Source organism: Camponotus floridanus, unplaced genomic scaffold, assembly GCF_003227725.1.
Source record: "Camponotus floridanus strain SB8 unplaced genomic scaffold, Cflo_v7.5 scaffold39, whole genome shotgun sequence".
In the NCBI taxonomy this organism is placed as follows: domain Eukaryota; kingdom Metazoa; phylum Arthropoda; class Insecta; order Hymenoptera; family Formicidae; genus Camponotus; species Camponotus floridanus.
In genome coordinates this window covers 643,396-661,946 of record NW_020229536.1, presented here as the reverse complement: position 1 = coordinate 661,946, position 18,551 = coordinate 643,396, and the positions used below count along the sequence as shown (strand labels likewise).

At 31.6% G+C, this 18,551-nt stretch overlaps 1 protein-coding gene and 1 long non-coding RNA gene across 5 annotated transcripts; one reads left to right on the top strand and one right to left on the bottom strand.

Annotated features, from left to right (window-relative positions):
• The first annotated feature begins 1,259 nt into the window (after positions 1 to 1,259).
• Positions 1,260 to 18,147, top strand: LOC105248035 (phosphatidate phosphatase LPIN2). 4 transcript variants are annotated; one of them, XR_888942.3, is made up of 13 exons: positions 1,260 to 1,696; positions 10,445 to 11,296; positions 11,747 to 12,739; positions 12,814 to 12,938; positions 13,039 to 13,247; positions 13,505 to 13,684; positions 14,077 to 14,601; positions 14,741 to 14,816; positions 14,905 to 15,172; positions 15,258 to 15,761; positions 15,867 to 15,970; positions 16,575 to 17,012; positions 17,809 to 17,957. XR_888942.3 is itself a non-coding variant. In XM_011252579.3 (12 exons), the coding sequence occupies exons 2-12, from the start codon at positions 11,108 to 11,110 to the stop codon at positions 17,957 to 17,959; spliced, it is 3,324 nt and encodes a 1,107-aa protein (XP_011250881.1). In that variant the 5' UTR covers positions 1,260 to 1,696; positions 10,445 to 11,107. The 4 variants fall into 4 exon arrangements, 3 of the variants coding, with proteins under 3 accessions (XP_011250881.1, XP_011250882.1, XP_025267136.1); XM_011252579.3 differs by lacking the exon at positions 16,575 to 17,012 and having other exon boundaries at positions 17,809 to 17,959; XM_011252580.3 differs by lacking the exons at positions 13,505 to 13,684; positions 16,575 to 17,012 and having other exon boundaries at positions 17,809 to 18,147.
• Positions 9,071 to 10,447, bottom strand: LOC112638866. Its single transcript, XR_003123194.1, has 3 exons — positions 10,315 to 10,447; positions 9,796 to 10,023; positions 9,071 to 9,207 (listed from the first exon to the last, which is right to left on the bottom strand). It is a non-coding gene; the product is annotated as an uncharacterized LOC112638866 (long non-coding RNA).
• Positions 18,148 to 18,551: the final 404 nt, after the last annotated feature.

The following is an 18,551-nucleotide window of genomic DNA, read 5'->3' as shown; positions in this document are numbered from 1 at the left end:
TTAAGAGTTATTTTTTAAAAATATAAAATTGTTTATGATATATTACACGATAAATTTTAATCACAAAAATGTTATTTATGTACACATCACGAAGTTATTTCTCGAGACGTGATTTTAGGCCATTAGGACATGTTATTAATTTGTTTTTTAAGCTGAATCAAATTAATAAGAGACGTATAATATTTTTCAATTCAATTACTAATATAATAAAACTAGGAATAATATCATATTAAAAAGATATAATATATAAAACAAATACCATTCTCTAGACAAAAAAGTTTTATTTAATTTTTCGAAGAAATTTCAAGTACATAGCAATATATTAAGAGAAGTAACGTAATAAACTATTTTTTCAAGAATTTTTTTTGTACAAGTACTATTGTTATTTTTTCTAATGAAATTTCTAAGTGAAAAAATACATTATCTCATATCAATATTTACTTCGAAAACCTATGAGTACGTTATACCTACTATGTGAGCATTTTTCGACACGTTTAATATATGTATGATGTAACATTTAGTGAAACTGCGTTAATTTGTTAGATAAAATGACGTAACAATAAGCGAAGGATATTCGTCTGCTGAAACGCAATTATTGGCCGATCGTTGATAGCGTGAGCAGCATACAAATATTTTTCGGTGACACGATGCTTTTAATCTAGGCCAATGGTCTTTACGCATTTTACTCTCTTACATCGAGGCAAAAGAGGCTTGGCCGCTGGTCCGATCCGAGAGGACCAATCGCCGAGCTCTTTTCAAACAAAAACACATCGCGTGGTTTCTCTATCTCACATATACACCTGTCATCGAGTGCGTACACGCATGTGATTCACAAAGAGATTAATACGGTTGTCTGTAAATAAGGAACTTTTAGTTCCAACATGCAATCTTGAAGAATGTGTAAAAAATATAAAAGCACGCATTATATATGTTATAAAATATATTTAAAATAATTTAAACATATTTTCAATTCTTTTCTCTCTCTCTCTATCTCTCTCTTTCATCAAAAGATTATATGTTAGAGAAGAATTTGAGATAAATGTTTTTCTGTAATTATTTGGAAAATATGCTCGAGAAATAGCCAAATGTCATAAGTTGATAAGATACATGTTGTTGATGTTAGACATTCATTTAAAATTAAATGAAAATTCGCGGAAATCGAGATCCGATTAGAGTCATAAACTTAAAACGTCATTACACGTGTCTATTCCGAACACCCTGTACACAGCAAGTATATATTCTCAGACAGTTTCCGTCACGACGATAAACTTCGGACCGCGCTCGCCTGCGATTCAGTTTGTTTCAATCGCTCGTACATGTCGGACGTATTCACGCACCGCACACACGCTTGTACACACACGTGCTAGTCACATACACGTACACACACGCTATCCACGGAACTGTGTATATATACATACGCGTATACATCTGTGTGTATACATACGTATACAGACGTATACACACCAATTCCGCGATTAGTTCATGTTGATAGACTTTGGAACTGTTTCTTCAGTCAAGCATAGTCAGTCAAACTACTCGAACACGGCGAGTGTTATTTATTCGTCCTCAAGGCAGATTCAGCATGCTAAAAAAGCTCGAAAGTGAGGAGCGTGGTCGTCGATCTCACTGAACTTCGCATTCACGTGCTCGCCGAGAAGCGTCTCACGTTTTGACACTTCGTTACGCTTTTCTCGCGGTGAGTAATATGATATTTTATTTCGTCACTTTATAAAAAGTTTCATACTTTTCAATTTAACATGGATATAGCAATTCCTTCAGGAATTTGAAAATTTCAGTTGTGTTTTTACAATGGAATTTGAAGTATTGAAATTAAGCAAAAAAGTTGAAATTTATTACAGTAAGTTTAAAGTAATTTTTCTTGTTTTTTCCTAGTTTGTTTCGATTATATATTATTCTTTAATTAATTTCAAAGTGATACTAGATTTTATACGATAAATTTTATTATTTTACGGCATTTCTACATTCGTACTATTACATTCGTAATATATTTGTTTTTTTACTTGCTTCAGAATATAAGTTTTGTTGGCACAATCGTTTAAAATTATTTATAGGATTACAATTTATATGTTTGTGTATATATTATTTACTATATATCCTTTCTACACGTGATCTTGAATAGATAAACAATCTGTTTGCTATTTTGTTAGATTCCTGAATATTGTGCCATAGAATATGAATGTGAATAGTTTACAAAACAATTTGTGCATCGTGTATATACTTTGATAAATTTTGAAATCCTTTCTTTTTTTGTCTCTTCTTTTTTCTTTTTCATAATCATAAGGAAAATGAAAAAAGCATGATTTTCAAATGCAATAAATAATTTCATATTTAAATACAACTTTTATAATACGAATGCTAAATGTACTATTACATACTGATTTTTTATATCACTCATTAAAAACTTAATATTTATCGCTTTTTTTTTCAAAATTGTATCAATCAGAAATATATTATCGGAAGATATACAATCGCCATATTAATTGTTATTTTAATAACTTTTAAAAGTCACACATTTAAAACCGAAAAAGAAATATCGATAGAAAGAAATTTGTTCATTCGTCACTGTTATATTCTAGCATATATAACTGTGGTTATTTGAATAAACCCATTTAAATAATTTTGCATATACCTACATATATGTATGTATGATTCAAGCTTGGAGGCATATATTATTAACTGTTACTTCGAATGTCGAGCTAACGTTACAATAAGATGTTAAAGATTAAAGCGGAAGCAATTTATCTGATTATAGAAAAAACCCGTTTATTAAATGCGCGAATTTATGCTGATAGCATTTCTTTAAAAATGGATATTAATAAATAAGATTACATATTCATTAGAAATACAACATCACCTATGCTACGCTTTTTTATTTAAATTTAAATCTTTAAGAAATATGTCACGAGTCAATATAAAATTTGAATGAATAAAAAATATACGAAAATTTATATATGAAAGAATTTCTTTAAATTATTCTGATTTAAAAAGTGGATAAAAAACGACATTTTTGATGATATTCAAAAGAAAAATTCGTCACGGAGGAAGTTATGTAAATAACTGGACTAATATCGCGGTCTATTATAGCCACTACACGCAATTTATCGCATCACTATGCGAGCTTTGATTTCGTCGAAGCTCGTCATTCTGGTCTCGATGACACTCGAAGTGCGCGGACACTCGAAATTCGATTCGATGACGTCAGGATTGATGAAAGTCACATGAGATATGAGGGAAAACATGTTTACAGATTATTGCTTAACAGTCGATGTTGACTATCGTGTTGATCATTTTGCGTGGTAATAGATAATGACGCGCTATTGCAATGAGTTATATGTAAACAGAAATGCAAGAAACAGACATAGAAGTAATATATGATAGAAAAAAAATCAATTCTACTGCCTTTAATTTATTTAAAAAAATTGCGAATATATGTATATATAAATTGCATATATTAAATTATTTTAAAATAATTGTAATGTAGAGAATATTTTGTTAAATTATATTTAACAAGTTTAATAAGAAATTGTTCTTAATAAATCGTGTATTTCTGATGAAATGATTCTTTGTCATTGTTATATCATTTGATATGATGAGAGATTGTGATATAATAATACACGTATTTTCATGCAGAAAAGAAATATGAATAGACAAGATCAAAGGATGTTCTCGAAAATGAGAATCTTCTTGTGAATGTGCCTATTGCATAACGTTTTCATTGGTTGCGTGTACGTGCAATGGCAGTGGCTTCGGGGAAACTAGCTCCGTGTTTCCTGTGCTTTGATCTTATTTCGGTGAGAGAAGCGCTGAATCAACGAAGCTCAAGGCTAGAGATATATCAGACTTTGTACCCCGAGATGTCTGGGTCGAAAGAAGATGTAGTTCGTATAAACGAGACACAAAGAAAAGATTGGCGCATTTAAAAATATAAATTTTATTCATAGACAGCTAGAATATTTAAAAAAAAATTAATAGTTAATAAGACATTAAAAAGATTATCATAAATTTCAGAATATTTAATATTGTATTATATTTTTAGACTTAATATCGAATAATGAAGTTTCCGCATTATTGAACATCTTTTAAAATCTTCTTTCTATTCTTTGTTCTTTATTTTAAAAGTTAAATTTTTATTGTATCTCGTATTCTCGAAATTGATGACTGTTTTCATCAGCAGAAATGCTCGAAAATAATCGCAAATCCACTATTGTGTATTCAGTGCCAGGTCCATGGCCAAACAAATTCACCTGGATGAAGGCCAATCGTCATCGTTCAAATATTCTACTTTTAAGTCGTTGGTCAGCGATGTCGGTCACGCGAATTCATTTCTCAAAACAACAGGTCTCGAGATCGATAATTGTATATCGCATTAATAACATGACATATGCCATATGAGCGAGGAATAGTCTCAAAGTGAAGACTAAACGGTACAATAAACTAGAGAATATAGGCTACAATATCAAAGTAAGTCAGCGTGAAATTGTGAATATAATCTAGATTCTAGAGCAAAAATAGAAAATAAATCAATGAAAAAAGGCTCATTTTATATTTAACACAAGTGCATTTGGATCACATAAATCTACTTTATGTAGCGCGAATTTTTAACATTAGATATTATTAAAATAAGCATTGTTCCATGGAGAGATTTCTAATCGTTTTAATTTTTTCAAGAAATGAAGCAGCCAATTATATACTCGATAATTAATAGAGATAAATCTTAATTACATTTTTTACAATATTAATCTGCGAAAGTTACATTATCGTCATTTCACTAACAATAAGAGATTGAAAGTCGGTCTTGCGGACTTGTTAAACAACTTATTATTTTTAGAATTTTTACGAAAATCGGTCGCGAAGGCAATTTAATCGTAGCATAATTTTGATATAGATAGAATCGATAGAGAACAGTTCTCGACTTCATAATCGAATTATTTTCGTCGAGTATTGACATATTTGATAATCTCATATTGGATAATCTGTGCATGTACGATTAATATGTAAATTCGTATCGAATAACACAGTTGCGAATAAACTGAAGAAATTGCACTATTGACAAATTTGCACGTGTCTGTCAAAACGTCGCGCAGCTGCTTGGAAAATTAACTTGTCGAAAACACTGGTCTGTCCACAATAAACTCGGCGCGTGCGATTGCGATGTAAATCGAGGACGATTAATCGCGAGAAATATCGGTAACACACTTAATCATCGGTGCGTGTTTGCTGAATGATCGTACGAGATAACTGTCGCGACTATTAATTTCGCGATTTTGATAAAATGATCTTAATTAAAAGCATATTTCCCAACGTATCGCGAATTTTAATCTATGTTTATAGATATAGTATTGATTGCAAATATTAAAAACAATGATTGTTAATAAGTTGACTTCTTTCAAAATTAAAAAAAAGCTCGAGTTTCTTTGTTTAAATGTATAAAAAATATTTTATATAACTGTTTCGTAAAGTAAAAGAAACCTTTTGTCGAAGATAAGAGGTCGAAAAATAGAATTTTAACCTTCGTCATATATGTTGCGTGGTTTTGCGATATCTTTTTCACATTTTCTTTATGTAAAAAATGTGACTTTGACTAAACTTTGAACAGACGAGCTGACTCATGTATATCGAAGATAAAACGTACTTATTTTCATTGTTCTTTATATTTGCTAAAGAATTATTCAAAAATCTATTTCATAAAAAAAAATAAATGTCTCGTAATTATTTTTTTTATTTATAAAAATGAACTCCGTATATATTAGTTTCCAAAACGAAATTTTACTTCCGTTGTGGCATTGTTTGCGATAAATAATAAATAGTCTGTAGGATCTATAATTACAAATAATGATGAAAATTGCTGGAAACCACTCATTCAGATGATTAAATGACGATTTAACAATGATTTACATATGAGACTTCAAGGTTTTCATTTTGGCGAAGTTTTTCGAAAGATTCTTGGCTCTCGGCCGAATGCTTTGTAAAATCGTTGATATATTCGCGGTATCGAGAGACAGATAAGATTACGTAATAAAATTGTTGAAAACATCGCAGGTCAATGTACTGAAGTAAAAGAGGACATTTGAGAAAGTATATGAGCGACATTTATGATATTTGCTGATATCGATGCGAATTAAAAGCTTGCGTGACTATTGTCGATCCATTTAAGAGAACGATCGTTTATCTTTGTCATTTGGCCGCAGCTTACTCTCGTTCAGGCGATCGTCCAAGTATTTAAATTTGCGTTTCGTCTCGTTCCGAGAAGAGCACGAAATGTCATTTCATCGATCGTACTTTTAACGGATGATTGCTCGCGTAGGAGGAGGGGAGGAATAATTGATATAATCTGTGCAGTTACGGTTCGGTAAACATTTCGCAATTATTATTTTTCTCTATAAATAGCAATTTCGATTCATGAGATATCGATTCAGTTTGTTTTGGAATCGATCAATGTTGAACATTTTGTATTCGCGGCTATTAATAGAACTCTCTCTAAGTCCCTCCTTCCTCTATCGATAAAACGTTAACGATATTTGCACTTGTCATGTCAATGTCACGAAATAGACAGACATCACGTTTCTCTCTTTTGGAAAGTTCTGAATAATATATATATATATATATAAAATTATTTTCGTGAAATTTCATATATATATATATATATATATATATATATATAATATGAAATTTCACGAAAATAATTATATATATATATATATATATATATATATATATATAAAATATGAAATTTCACGAAAATAATTTTTTAGCTTTTTGAAACCAATCCAGAGCTGTCGAGTCTATGCCTTTATTTTTCCTTCTCTTGCAATTCCCCGTCTCATTACGCAAGATTGAATAATGTCAATAACACTCGTTTATGAGAATGTTCGTTCCGCGTTTTAATTTTTTAACAAAATGTTAGAATGTAATTGGAAAATATATTCTTCTAAGATAGATAATAATTGTTCGATAAAAATAATGATTATATTTACAAACTTTCTTATTCGGTCAGAGTGGGAGATCTCTCTCGTTATGAAAACGATAAAACGAGAGTTCGTACGAGGTTACATACTTTCTGGGAGAGCACACGATTAATGACTTTTATAGCTTTCGAATAAGAATCTTGAAGATTGAAATTTCAACCGTTGAACTTTCAAAAGACTGTTATATAATACATATAAAGAAAAAGAAGCAATTATATTTGTTATTACTACTCATTATCTAATAATATTATTGCAGTTTATTTTTTCTATGCTTCTCTACATAATTTTAATCAATTTTAAAAGAACTTTAAATTAGATTAATTTAACGCATGAGAATGATATATCCTTGGGACAAAATCGAAATGAACCACAAGCATTCGTTTATGCAAATGTCGTAAAAATGCATGTCAAATAAAAAAATTGTTTTAAACGAACGTAATTTTTTTTTACCAAGATTCACGGTACAAATCGAAGATTGTTCGCGGGAAGAGCAGTTTCGTAAGAGCCGATGTAGATGGTAAATAATTTATTACGTTACAAACAGAGAGCGTGCGGCAGATACAACCAAGTTATAGGCGTTTCACTCGCGCGTGCAACCTTCTCTTTTACGCAAGCCGCAAGAAAGTGATCGACCTTTTTGCGGCGTTATTATAGTTGCCAGACCAAGATAAACCGAGCTCTTGTCACATCGTTCGCTCGTTTGATTATGAGAATCGAAAATTGGCGGCGATTAATCGCTCTTTCTCGCATCGTTCGATGATAATTTTTTATGTGAATTTTACGCTTGGTCGCACGTTGAAATGTCTGGATCGGATTTCAATCGTTCCGTAATCGCTTACGTGTGCAATAATGACATAACTAATGATCGTTAGATATTTTATTCGATTATAAAATTTTAGTTACCGTAAAATATGTGGCGTTTATATCGTGAAAAATACGGAAATAAAATGATAAAAAAATGATTGAGAAATTTCACGCGGATATATCATTGCAATACGTGTAATTTGTGCATTCTGTATTGGAAAATACGCTTTGTCAAGAATATCGTCAAGTCAGCGCACGTATGGCGAAAGTCATCTAACAAATCGCTTGATAATCATTACATTATCCGAGGTAAACAACTCCTTTTCAAACATTCTTCTCAAACATTCTCATACTTTGATCAATAAGAGCAATAAAATGTTTTTAAATGTATGACTCACCACGCGACAGGATGCCTGCATATCTAGACTGCTTTTCCAGATAGACCTTTGAGTTGTTGTAGACGAGCGATCATCATCTGATTACGACAGATTCTTCGCTGTACAAAAAAGGATAGATGCCGTCATTAAACCTTGACAATGTCAGTTATGCGCAACTCTACACGTAAATACAAGTTGCATGAACAAAGTACAACGTACAGGATTTTTATATTGCTGCCTATGCATGATTTGACAATCAGATGGTTGCCAAGAGTATACATGAATACTTAGAAATAGATTCTCCTTTTCATTGTTACTTTTTATGGCGTATAATCATTACATATAAAAGTGGAATGTTGATTCACTGCCACGTAACATGCTAATGTTTTAAATAGGAAGTTAAACGTTTGAATATTAATTTTAATTTCAATTTCAATTTTTTCAATCTTAATTTTAAATAAGAAATTAATAATTAAAAAAAAATATTTAAAGAGATAATTTCCTATTAAATGAAAAATGTCTATTGTTAAATGAAGAAGGAAAGTTTTAATTAACTTGTTATATTATTTTTTTAAAGGCATAATAAATATCAAAATTTTTTAGTTGAATTTAAAATGTTAATAATTCATTTTTTATAGTATAATTTCATTCATTTTGAAATATTTTATATAAATGATGACAAATATGATAGATATAAAATAATTTAGAATAGAATTAAAAATAAAATTTATTAAGAATAATAAAAATTAGATAAATATAAGTGAATATAAGTCAATACTTCATCCGATTAAAATAGTCTACATGAATATAGAATCGTTAATTTTCTTTTGTATAGAATTGTATTAGAAACATAAAATAGATATATATTTTATGCTATTTTTAACTATAAAATTATGTCGAGGTAAAGACGAGAACGGAAATTCCTAGCGATCCCAGCACGTTCGTTTTGATTTTCTTTAAGTAGGTCGCCATGCAGTCTGCAGTGTTATTCATATCGAGTAAAAAAAGAAGATGTAGTATTATTTTTTTGTTCACAGTAACTGTAAAAAAAAATTGTCATGAATAGAGAAGACACACAATATATCTCGATATATAAATGTATTGATGAAAATAATGCAGTAAATTTTGCTTACGCAAATTGATGAAATTGCATTTAAAATTAAAATTTTAATAATCAGATTTTTAAATAACGATTTAAAATCATTAAAATTATTTATTTATAATTATTTATTATTAAATCACTCAATTAAAAAATAAATGTATTACTAAGATCAATATTTTTTTTAAATACCAAAAGCACCAAATATATCTTGCTATTTTTAACTTCAATATCGATAATTTTTTTAAGCAGAATTTTGATTATTTTTATCGAACGAAGCTAACAATTATGACCAAAATAACATAATCTTATCTATTGCAATTATCGCAAAATTTAGCTGCTCCCGAAAAACTTTCGACTTTAATCCGACAAAAACAAAGAAATTCATTGAAGATTAAAATATTTCGCAATTATATATATATCAATCATGTGAAATCTAAATCGTTCGAAATGTTCGTACGATTATTTGTCAGCTTCCTTCAAACACGATAATATCGTTGCGAACGATCGAAATAACTTATGACCTTACCTAATAGCCACTAATGGCGCAAACTCGTCCGATTCAAGCTCACACGTGTCGGATTTCCTCGAGGTAGGACTTCGACCGAGCTATACTGAACGATGGATGATAGCATCACATTGCCGGCTTCAGTCGTTATTTCATCGAATAATTTACTTACAGGTTAACGAGATTTTCAAGCGCGTTCGCGGCGAACATTGTTCGTTCGATCCGATCGGAACGAAATATTGACGAAAACTGTTGACGATTCAAATATGTTAGCCGCATTGATTTTTCTAACTCGCCTAAATTAACATCAATCAGTGCGCGGCAATTTCAAGATGTTCACATTCCTCTCGAAATACTACTTTATTCCGACTGATTTCTAACAGAATTAAAATTTAAATCTGCAAAATGTTATTATCTAGTCGAGATGCTCTTAATATTTCAAGATTAACTGTACTTTTTTTATTCTCGAAAATCATAATCGACCGTTTTTATTAATGTACATACGTCATTAACTGTCGTCATTAACGAAAAAACTCTTACCCTGATTTACTTGAAGTTATCTTATCGACGTCTCGCTTGTGATGTGAACTTGATCGATCGTCATGCGTGCTCGGACCAATGGCTCAGACAGATGAACAAATAAGCATGACGTTACGTTTCTTTGTTCCAGGAGTCCGTGCCGGTTCGAAACGCGCGCTAAAGCCGCGTCTACCGTCGTATCGACCACCGGGTGACAGCCGCGCCGATTGGCTCGGCCAGGATCACGTGGTCTCGCTCAACGTCAGTTTGGAGTACTGTCTGCTGGCGGTGCCAGGCGCACTTATCAACGTACGCTTGAAGGGAAGAGGAGAACAAAGGATCCGCGGAGACGGTTTCTCCGCTTTCCTCGTTCGAGTGCCAGGATTCTCTCGCGTTTTCACCATCTCGAGATCGCGTTAAGGAATTGTGTCTCTTCGATCGAAATTCGCGCGAACGATACGCACTGCGTCAAGTGTCCGCGACACTTTGACAGCTCGCTGTCGCGGTGACGGCGTCGTCGGCGGATCGTCGTCGAGTTTCATCGAACGGTGTCATCGGGACCGAAGGGTAGCGCGAAACTGACAGAGAATCGTCGACGAGGCGTCACGACTCCTCGACGCGAAACAAATCCGCGAGACGTGAATAATCGCGATCCTTCGGTGGCTCTTAATACCTCTTGCTCTCTTTTTCGCGCTAGAGAAAGAGAGAGAGAGGAATCTTTGAACCGAATACAGCCGCGAGTACGTCTGTACGCCGCGAATTTCAAATAGTATTCGAGTGATTTCCGCGACCTTTAGTGCCGCGGGCTTAGGACATGTACAGTATGAACTATATCGCCAAGATCATCAGCAATTTCCGTCTCTTCTACAACGAGATAAACGCCGCGACCCTCACCGGTGCGATCGACGTCATCGTTATCGAACAGCCGGACGGCACCTTCACGTGCTCGCCCTTTCATGTCCGTTTCGGCAAACTCGGTGTACTTCGCTCGAGGGCAAAAGTGGTGAGTCAACATTTACAATTAGCGATAATTTTTTGCTGTGTAAGCGCATCAATAGCATTATCTATGTACTCTCTATTGTGCTGTTTATACATATTTTTCGTATTTTTACATATATTATATGATATTTAATGTATTTTTTAGGTAATTATTGAGAAATATTTTTTAAATTGTGATATGATTTATGTGTAAATATATATATGTATATATATACATATATATATATATATATATATATATATAATTTGCATATAAAATAATATTTTCTTATTAAAATATTTCTTTTCTGTTAAAAGAAATAATTTTTCTTTTTTTTTTTCTAAAAAAACTTATCATATGTATTTCTTGGATATTAAAATAAAATGATAAATTATATTTTGTTACTTATATAATAATATATATAGTTATATTATTGTATCTTGCCATATATATATAAAGAATATTTTTATACAGGTGGACATTGAAATAAATGGAGAACCTAGGGAGATTCATATGAAACTTGGAGATTCCGGTGAAGCCTTCTTCGTAGAGGAAGTTAGCTTAAATGGATCTCCAACGGATACTGAAATTCCACCGCATTTGGCCTGTTCACCTATACCTGATGACAACTGCTTCCCAACAGCAAAATTCAATCTCTTATCAGATCTGCCTCAAGAACAAAAAGAGAAGATCCTTATAGATTCAGTTCTTTCTATAGAACGTGAAAAATGGGAGCAGATGTCCGCCTTACCACCCGATCAACGAGAGAAGTTTCTGATAGAACAGTTCTCAGATCTTCCTGCGGAACATCGTGAGAAGTGGCTTCAGATTGCTTCATTGACTGTAGAAGAACGAGATGAAATGTTTAAGGAAAGTTTTGGCACGATATCTCCAGAACAAAAGCAGCGGATGATCAGGGAACAATATTCCGCCTTGAAAATGGAAGATAAAGAGAAATTGTTCAAGGAAAATTTCCCAGAGCTTTCGATTGAGCAAAGACAAAATTTTGAAAAAGCTTTATTGAGTGACTGGAAGGAAAAAGAAGAAAACTGGGAAGAAAAACATGATAAGAATGAAGACGAAGAGATATTTGATATGGATGCTATCAATGATGAACAGCCAAAATTACCAGTTTCTTGTCCAAAATCTTTTATAGCTGTTACTTCATCTGAACGAATTCGCAAGATCAGCGTGGTAAATAATGACTTTAGACCAATTATGGATGATCCGCAAAGCAGTAGTAAGGAAAAATCAAGTGACGAATCAAATTCATCTTTGAATAAGAAAAATTTGAAAGAAGAAAACATTGAAGAGGTAAAAAGTAACAATTCGACTAAAAGGAAACGCAAGAGGAAGAGTGTTATGAAGAAAAAAGGCTCACAAAGAAAAACTAGCAATGGTAGCAGCAGCCAAACAGAAATGAGCGAGACAGATGTATTAGTTACCGAGGAATCAATTAGTGAAACTGTAAATAATATCATTTTATTATATTTCTCATTATTATATGTAATCGACACTCTTATTTATTGAAGATTTTCAAGGGACCCACGCCAGTTGCAGAAGTTGAAAAGAACAATACTGTGGAATCAATGATATGCTCTCAGGATGCAATTGAAAAACGTCCTGAAACCGATTTCCATTTCTTCAGTGATTCAGAAATTACCAAGTATGTAATCTTTGTTGTACAATTCTTGTTGAAAAATAATATATAAATATACAAATGTATTTATCATATATTACATATATTATAATGATATATTTAAAAGGAACAAAGACTCCAGATCATGTTCACCTATTCAATCTGACACGGAATTCGAAGTACGTAAAATTACACAAGAGGGTAGTGAAAGAGAGGATGACAAGGGTCATCAGCAGAGTTGGAGATGGGGTGAATTGCCCAGTCCACCTCCAGAACCAGTGCATATGTCGCATAGGAATTCATTGAGTTCTTCAACTACAGCTAGTCAGCCAAATAGTTAGTACATAATTTTATTTTAATTTGATTATTCAAATTAAAATATTTCAAACTTTATACTGCAATTAATAATATCATCAATTTTGTAATAGATATATTATAATTGATTGTTTACTTGTTACATTTTAAATGACTAATAAGCCTGATACACATCATAAATATAATGTCGCAAGAGTCTAAATACTTTAGTTTCATGAAAAGAAGCTAACTGGAAGCTTGATCTACTAACCATTTGCTAACCGCTTTTTTAATGACAGAAGATGCACAACGATCTATGCTCAGTGGCATGTTCTCTTTTATGAAGAAGACTTCTCGCGTAAGACACAATCCAGAATCAGAAGGAATTTATCTTAGCGATCTTAATGCCGACGAATTGGATCCTGAAGTCGCGGCTTTGTATTTTCCTTCTTCGCATCGAGGTTCGACGGTGATTAAAGGTATATTGGTAAACTTGCTTTTTGCTTTAGCATATTAAATGCATGCAATTAAAACTAATGCGTCAATAACTATGCTTCTTTTTATTTTTGCATCATCGAATTACATTGAAGCATTTTTGCGTTTTTAACAAAATGTTAAATGTTAAAATATTTAATGAAAATATTTTATATAATTTATAAATTTAAAAGATTTTACAACTTTCTGTACTAAAAAATGTATTTTCCCTTAGATGTTAGTAATAAATATATATGATGACTAATAAATATATATACTAACTTTTATAAATAAAATTTATTATTTTTGTTGTTTTAGTTGATTCAAATTAACTGGTTGCAGTATTGTTCTGCTTCTTATATTTTTTACATCAAAACATGTGTATATTTCTTTTTAGATGGAAAAGTAGTGGACGAAGAGGACACAGAATCTGGTAACGGTCCAAGTTTACCTCAAAGCCCCAACAGTGTTGAGGGAGCCATCGGTGGGCCAAAGTCCCTGGACAGCGATTTCGAAGAACCAAAGCATTCTATATTCGATAATAACATAGAAATAAGTATGTCACTATGCGGTGGTCTAGACAATGAGAATGGTCCTTCCAAGGAGGGTTTTCACGAAAATTTACTGCATTTTGAGGACGTTTGTACCGATCCAAAACTATATGAAAATCCGAATTTGGTCGTGAGAATCAATGGAAAATTTTACAATTGGGCTACAGCTTGTCCAATAGTGCTGACTTACGTCGTTTTTCAAAGACACTTACCGCAACGTGCAATTGAAAGTCTGTACATGTCCTTACCAGTACATGAGGATAAGAAGCTACAAAGCAACGGCAAGCCCGAGAGTCGTAGCGGATATAGTTCTTGGTTTTCTTGGAGACGTTCCACGCAACCTCCTAAGAAAACACAGGACATTAATCAAAGTAAGACATTTAAAATTTTTTATTCTATTTAACAAACTTTTTATATTTTATACACACACACACATATATATTTTACATATAATAATTTATATTTGTTTCATGATTTATTAATATGTATCTTCTATCGATTTTATCACAGTCGAGGAAAGTGCCGTGCAGTCTGAACAGATTCTAGAAACTAAAGTAGCAGATGAAGAAATACTCTCTGCTAACAGGTAGATCTTAACGATTCTCTTTCTTTAAAACATTCGATTCTTTATATTTCTATTAATAATAATGTAATTCTGTTAATTATATCTTCAGAGAGGAAAAGACTGAACAACACATAGATTTGCCAAGCTCAACAGAAGCGATAGAAACTTGTACAAGATTAATATCCTCACCAAACGAAACTGTGCTTGCAAAAACTGAAAAAACGCGTGAAGGAGAGGGCGAAGGATACAGCGGTGGTGAGGATTCCGATAGTAATCATAACGAACCACCAGGTATTAAGATACCTATTGAAAGAAGACCATATTACGAGTCCACGGAGAAATATCGTAAAACTTTACGATTGTCATCTGAACAGATTGTAAGTATTTTCACGCATAGACATTTCGCATGCAATCGTAAATAAAATATAAGTAAAAACTCAATGTTTTTGTGTCATTTTATAGGCAAGTCTTGATTTGAAGGACGGCGCTAATGAAGTAGTTTTTAGCGTAACCACCGCTTATCAGGGTACAAAACGTTGCAAATGTCACATCTACAAATGGAAATGGGATGACAAGATCGTCATCTCTGATATCGATGGCACTATTACGAAATCTGATGTCCTGGGTCACATTCTACCGATAGTAGGCAAAGATTGGGCTCAATCAGGAGTCGCTCAGCTGTTCACTAAAATCAAGAACAATAGTTATAAACTGCTATACCTTTCGGCGAGAGCAATCGGTCAAGCGGGAGGCACCCGAGAATATTTGAGAAATTTGAGACAAGGAGATTTGACATTGCCGGAAGGTCCATTGCTCTTGAATCCTACTAGTTTAATCTTGGCATTTCATCGTGAAGTAATAGAGAAAAAGCCGGAAGAATTCAAGATATCCTGTCTAAAAGATATTCAAGCGTTATTCCCCGAAGGATCTGAACCATTTTATGCTGGATATGGAAATCGTATAAATGTATGCTCAATAAGTCATATCGATCATTAATTATAATTTAAATATAATTATATACAAATAATTATATATAAAATGGAATAATATATAAAAATATTTTACATATAGGATGTATGGGCATATCGAGCGGTAGGCATTCCTATAATGCGGATCTTTACCATCAACCATCGAGGAGAATTGAAGCACGAATTGACGCAAACATTCCAATCTTCGTAAGTATTACAATATTGCCGTTTATTGAAATAATAAATTCTTCTTTTTTGTGTGTCAAAAGTACATAATAGAACAAAATCAGGAATTGGAAACATGTATATATTTGATTGTCGTAATAGATGGCAATATATTCTAATAAATTATTCTTACTTAAATTATTTATAATATTTTTTTGTAGTTGTAACAATTCTTTTCTATGCTTTATATATAAGCTTTATATAACATTTTTTTCCTTATTTCAGTAAATTTTTTTGATGAACAATATTAACTTTTGTTCAAAACAATCGTTTTATTTATAGATGAAATATGCAATAATAATTGTAACTGATTACATTTTGTATTGTACAGCTTACATTTAATCCTATTGTCTTTTTCCTTAGCTATCTTCTATCCAAAGCTTACTAACAACTCTTGTGATCTGATTATTTTTATTAAAAATATTAGGAGAGTGACCTAATTAAACAAACTGGATCGCGTTCTTCATACTAAAAATCAATTATGATAAAACTTGAGCATATTGGAGAATGAAGTTATTGGTTGAAAAAAAAGAAATGCAATTTTTTTCAGTGGGTATTGATAGGTCGGATATTTCTATGATTACAGTTATGCGCGTCAGTGCAATATCATCAATGAGTTGTTCCCGCCACCAATGCCAAACATCTACTGATAGCGGCAAAACCATAAATTTTATCAGATGAATTAATTAAATTCAAATATCATACATAGTAAAATATTAATAATATCTTGTTATATTTAATACATTATTGTGTTATGCTTGGAAGACATTACCACGCATAATACAATTAATGCTTTATTTTTCGATAATTGATTTATTATTAGTACAAAGTTGACACGCACATTTTTCTATGCACGAGCAATATGACAAATTATAAGATAAAAGACTCATTTGCAATTATAAATATTTAAATCGAATATATCTCCAGTAGAAATGCAAATTAGATACTGTAGTATACTATACTATTTTTCGGGATATATATTTGGTCGTACAACAACTTCCGCCTAATCTTCTTATGATTTAGGGTAAGCACTTGTTTTGTACAAGCTTTTTATCGTCGCTTGATACGCTTTGGTTTCTAGCCACCATAAATGCCATCTCATCAATGGGAACAATATACATTTTTCCATTTATATATTAGCCAATAATGGGAAAGGAGTGGCATTAATGTAATTTATAATGTTTTGAAACATTGATTTTTGACTGTACAAAGTAATATTTGCCATCTCGATCATCTTATTTTTTACTTGCTTATTGTCCATAATTTTTCAACCAGACACTTCACGATTATTTTTACTATACTCATCTCTACTAAATGATCTTTACTAAATGATTTCATTACTCAAACATTAATCAGTATTAATGTTAATTATAAGATCATAGCCAGCTGGAAATGTCACGTTGTTTTTATTTGTATCTTGTTTGACCTATTTTTGTTTTATCTATGATTCATTATATAATTTATATGATTTACATTTATTGATTATATAATTTATGTGATTTACATTCATCATTCTTTTCACGATTTATTTTGTATTACACTTTGTATCAATCTAATCAATCTAATCTTAGGTGTGCTATATACATTTATATTTTAACTCAATTCTTATTTGATACATATTACATTCATGTAATATAATACATGTTAAGAGATATTTAAATTGACAAAACTCTTATTATACATTTCCTTAATAATTCATGTATTGAGAATCATTTTACATAAACTATAAATGTAGATTAAACATTCATTTTTCAGCTATATTGACAGTACAAGAATATGCTTGACATATGTTCTGCAATTTTTATTTGTTTTCATTATAGATATTCGAACATGAGCTTCATCGTTGACCATGTGTTCCCGGCATGGCGAGAGGATGCAACCGAGGAGTTCAGCAATTTTGTGTATTGGCGGGATCCGATACCTGAAGTACCGAAACTCGAGGAGTTTTATGCTCAGGCTCAAACTACCTAAAGAACTTTACTTTATTCTATATCTGTCATTCGCTTGTACTACAAAGGATGATCATCATATTTAGCTAACTTTTATACCCTGTGCATTAATCGTAGTGACCTTGATAGGTGTGATTGTTTTATATCAATACGTTAACAGTTTCGAAAATGCGAACATTTTGTTCGGATATTAGACTTATATATTATTTAAATATTAAATTAATAAAATAATTAAAAATTAATAAGTTTAATAATCACTTATATGTGTTGGGATCTTATATATATAAAAAGCTATAATATATAAGTTATAACTTAATTTATATTACATATAAAATTTTATATGTGTATCTATATATGTGTATACATATTATATATATATATATATATATATATATATATATATATATACACAAAGATTATATGTAAAACATATAAGTGATCTGAAAAGTAAACTTCATTACAAGCCAACACATTCCATAGCTTTGTTATAATGAGTAATCAAGATTTTTGTGTTAAAAGAGATATAAAAAATATACTCTAACATAATCGAGTTTAATCACACCAGTCAATGTACACAACGTAACTAGCAATTAGATATAATGCAGGTATATGCT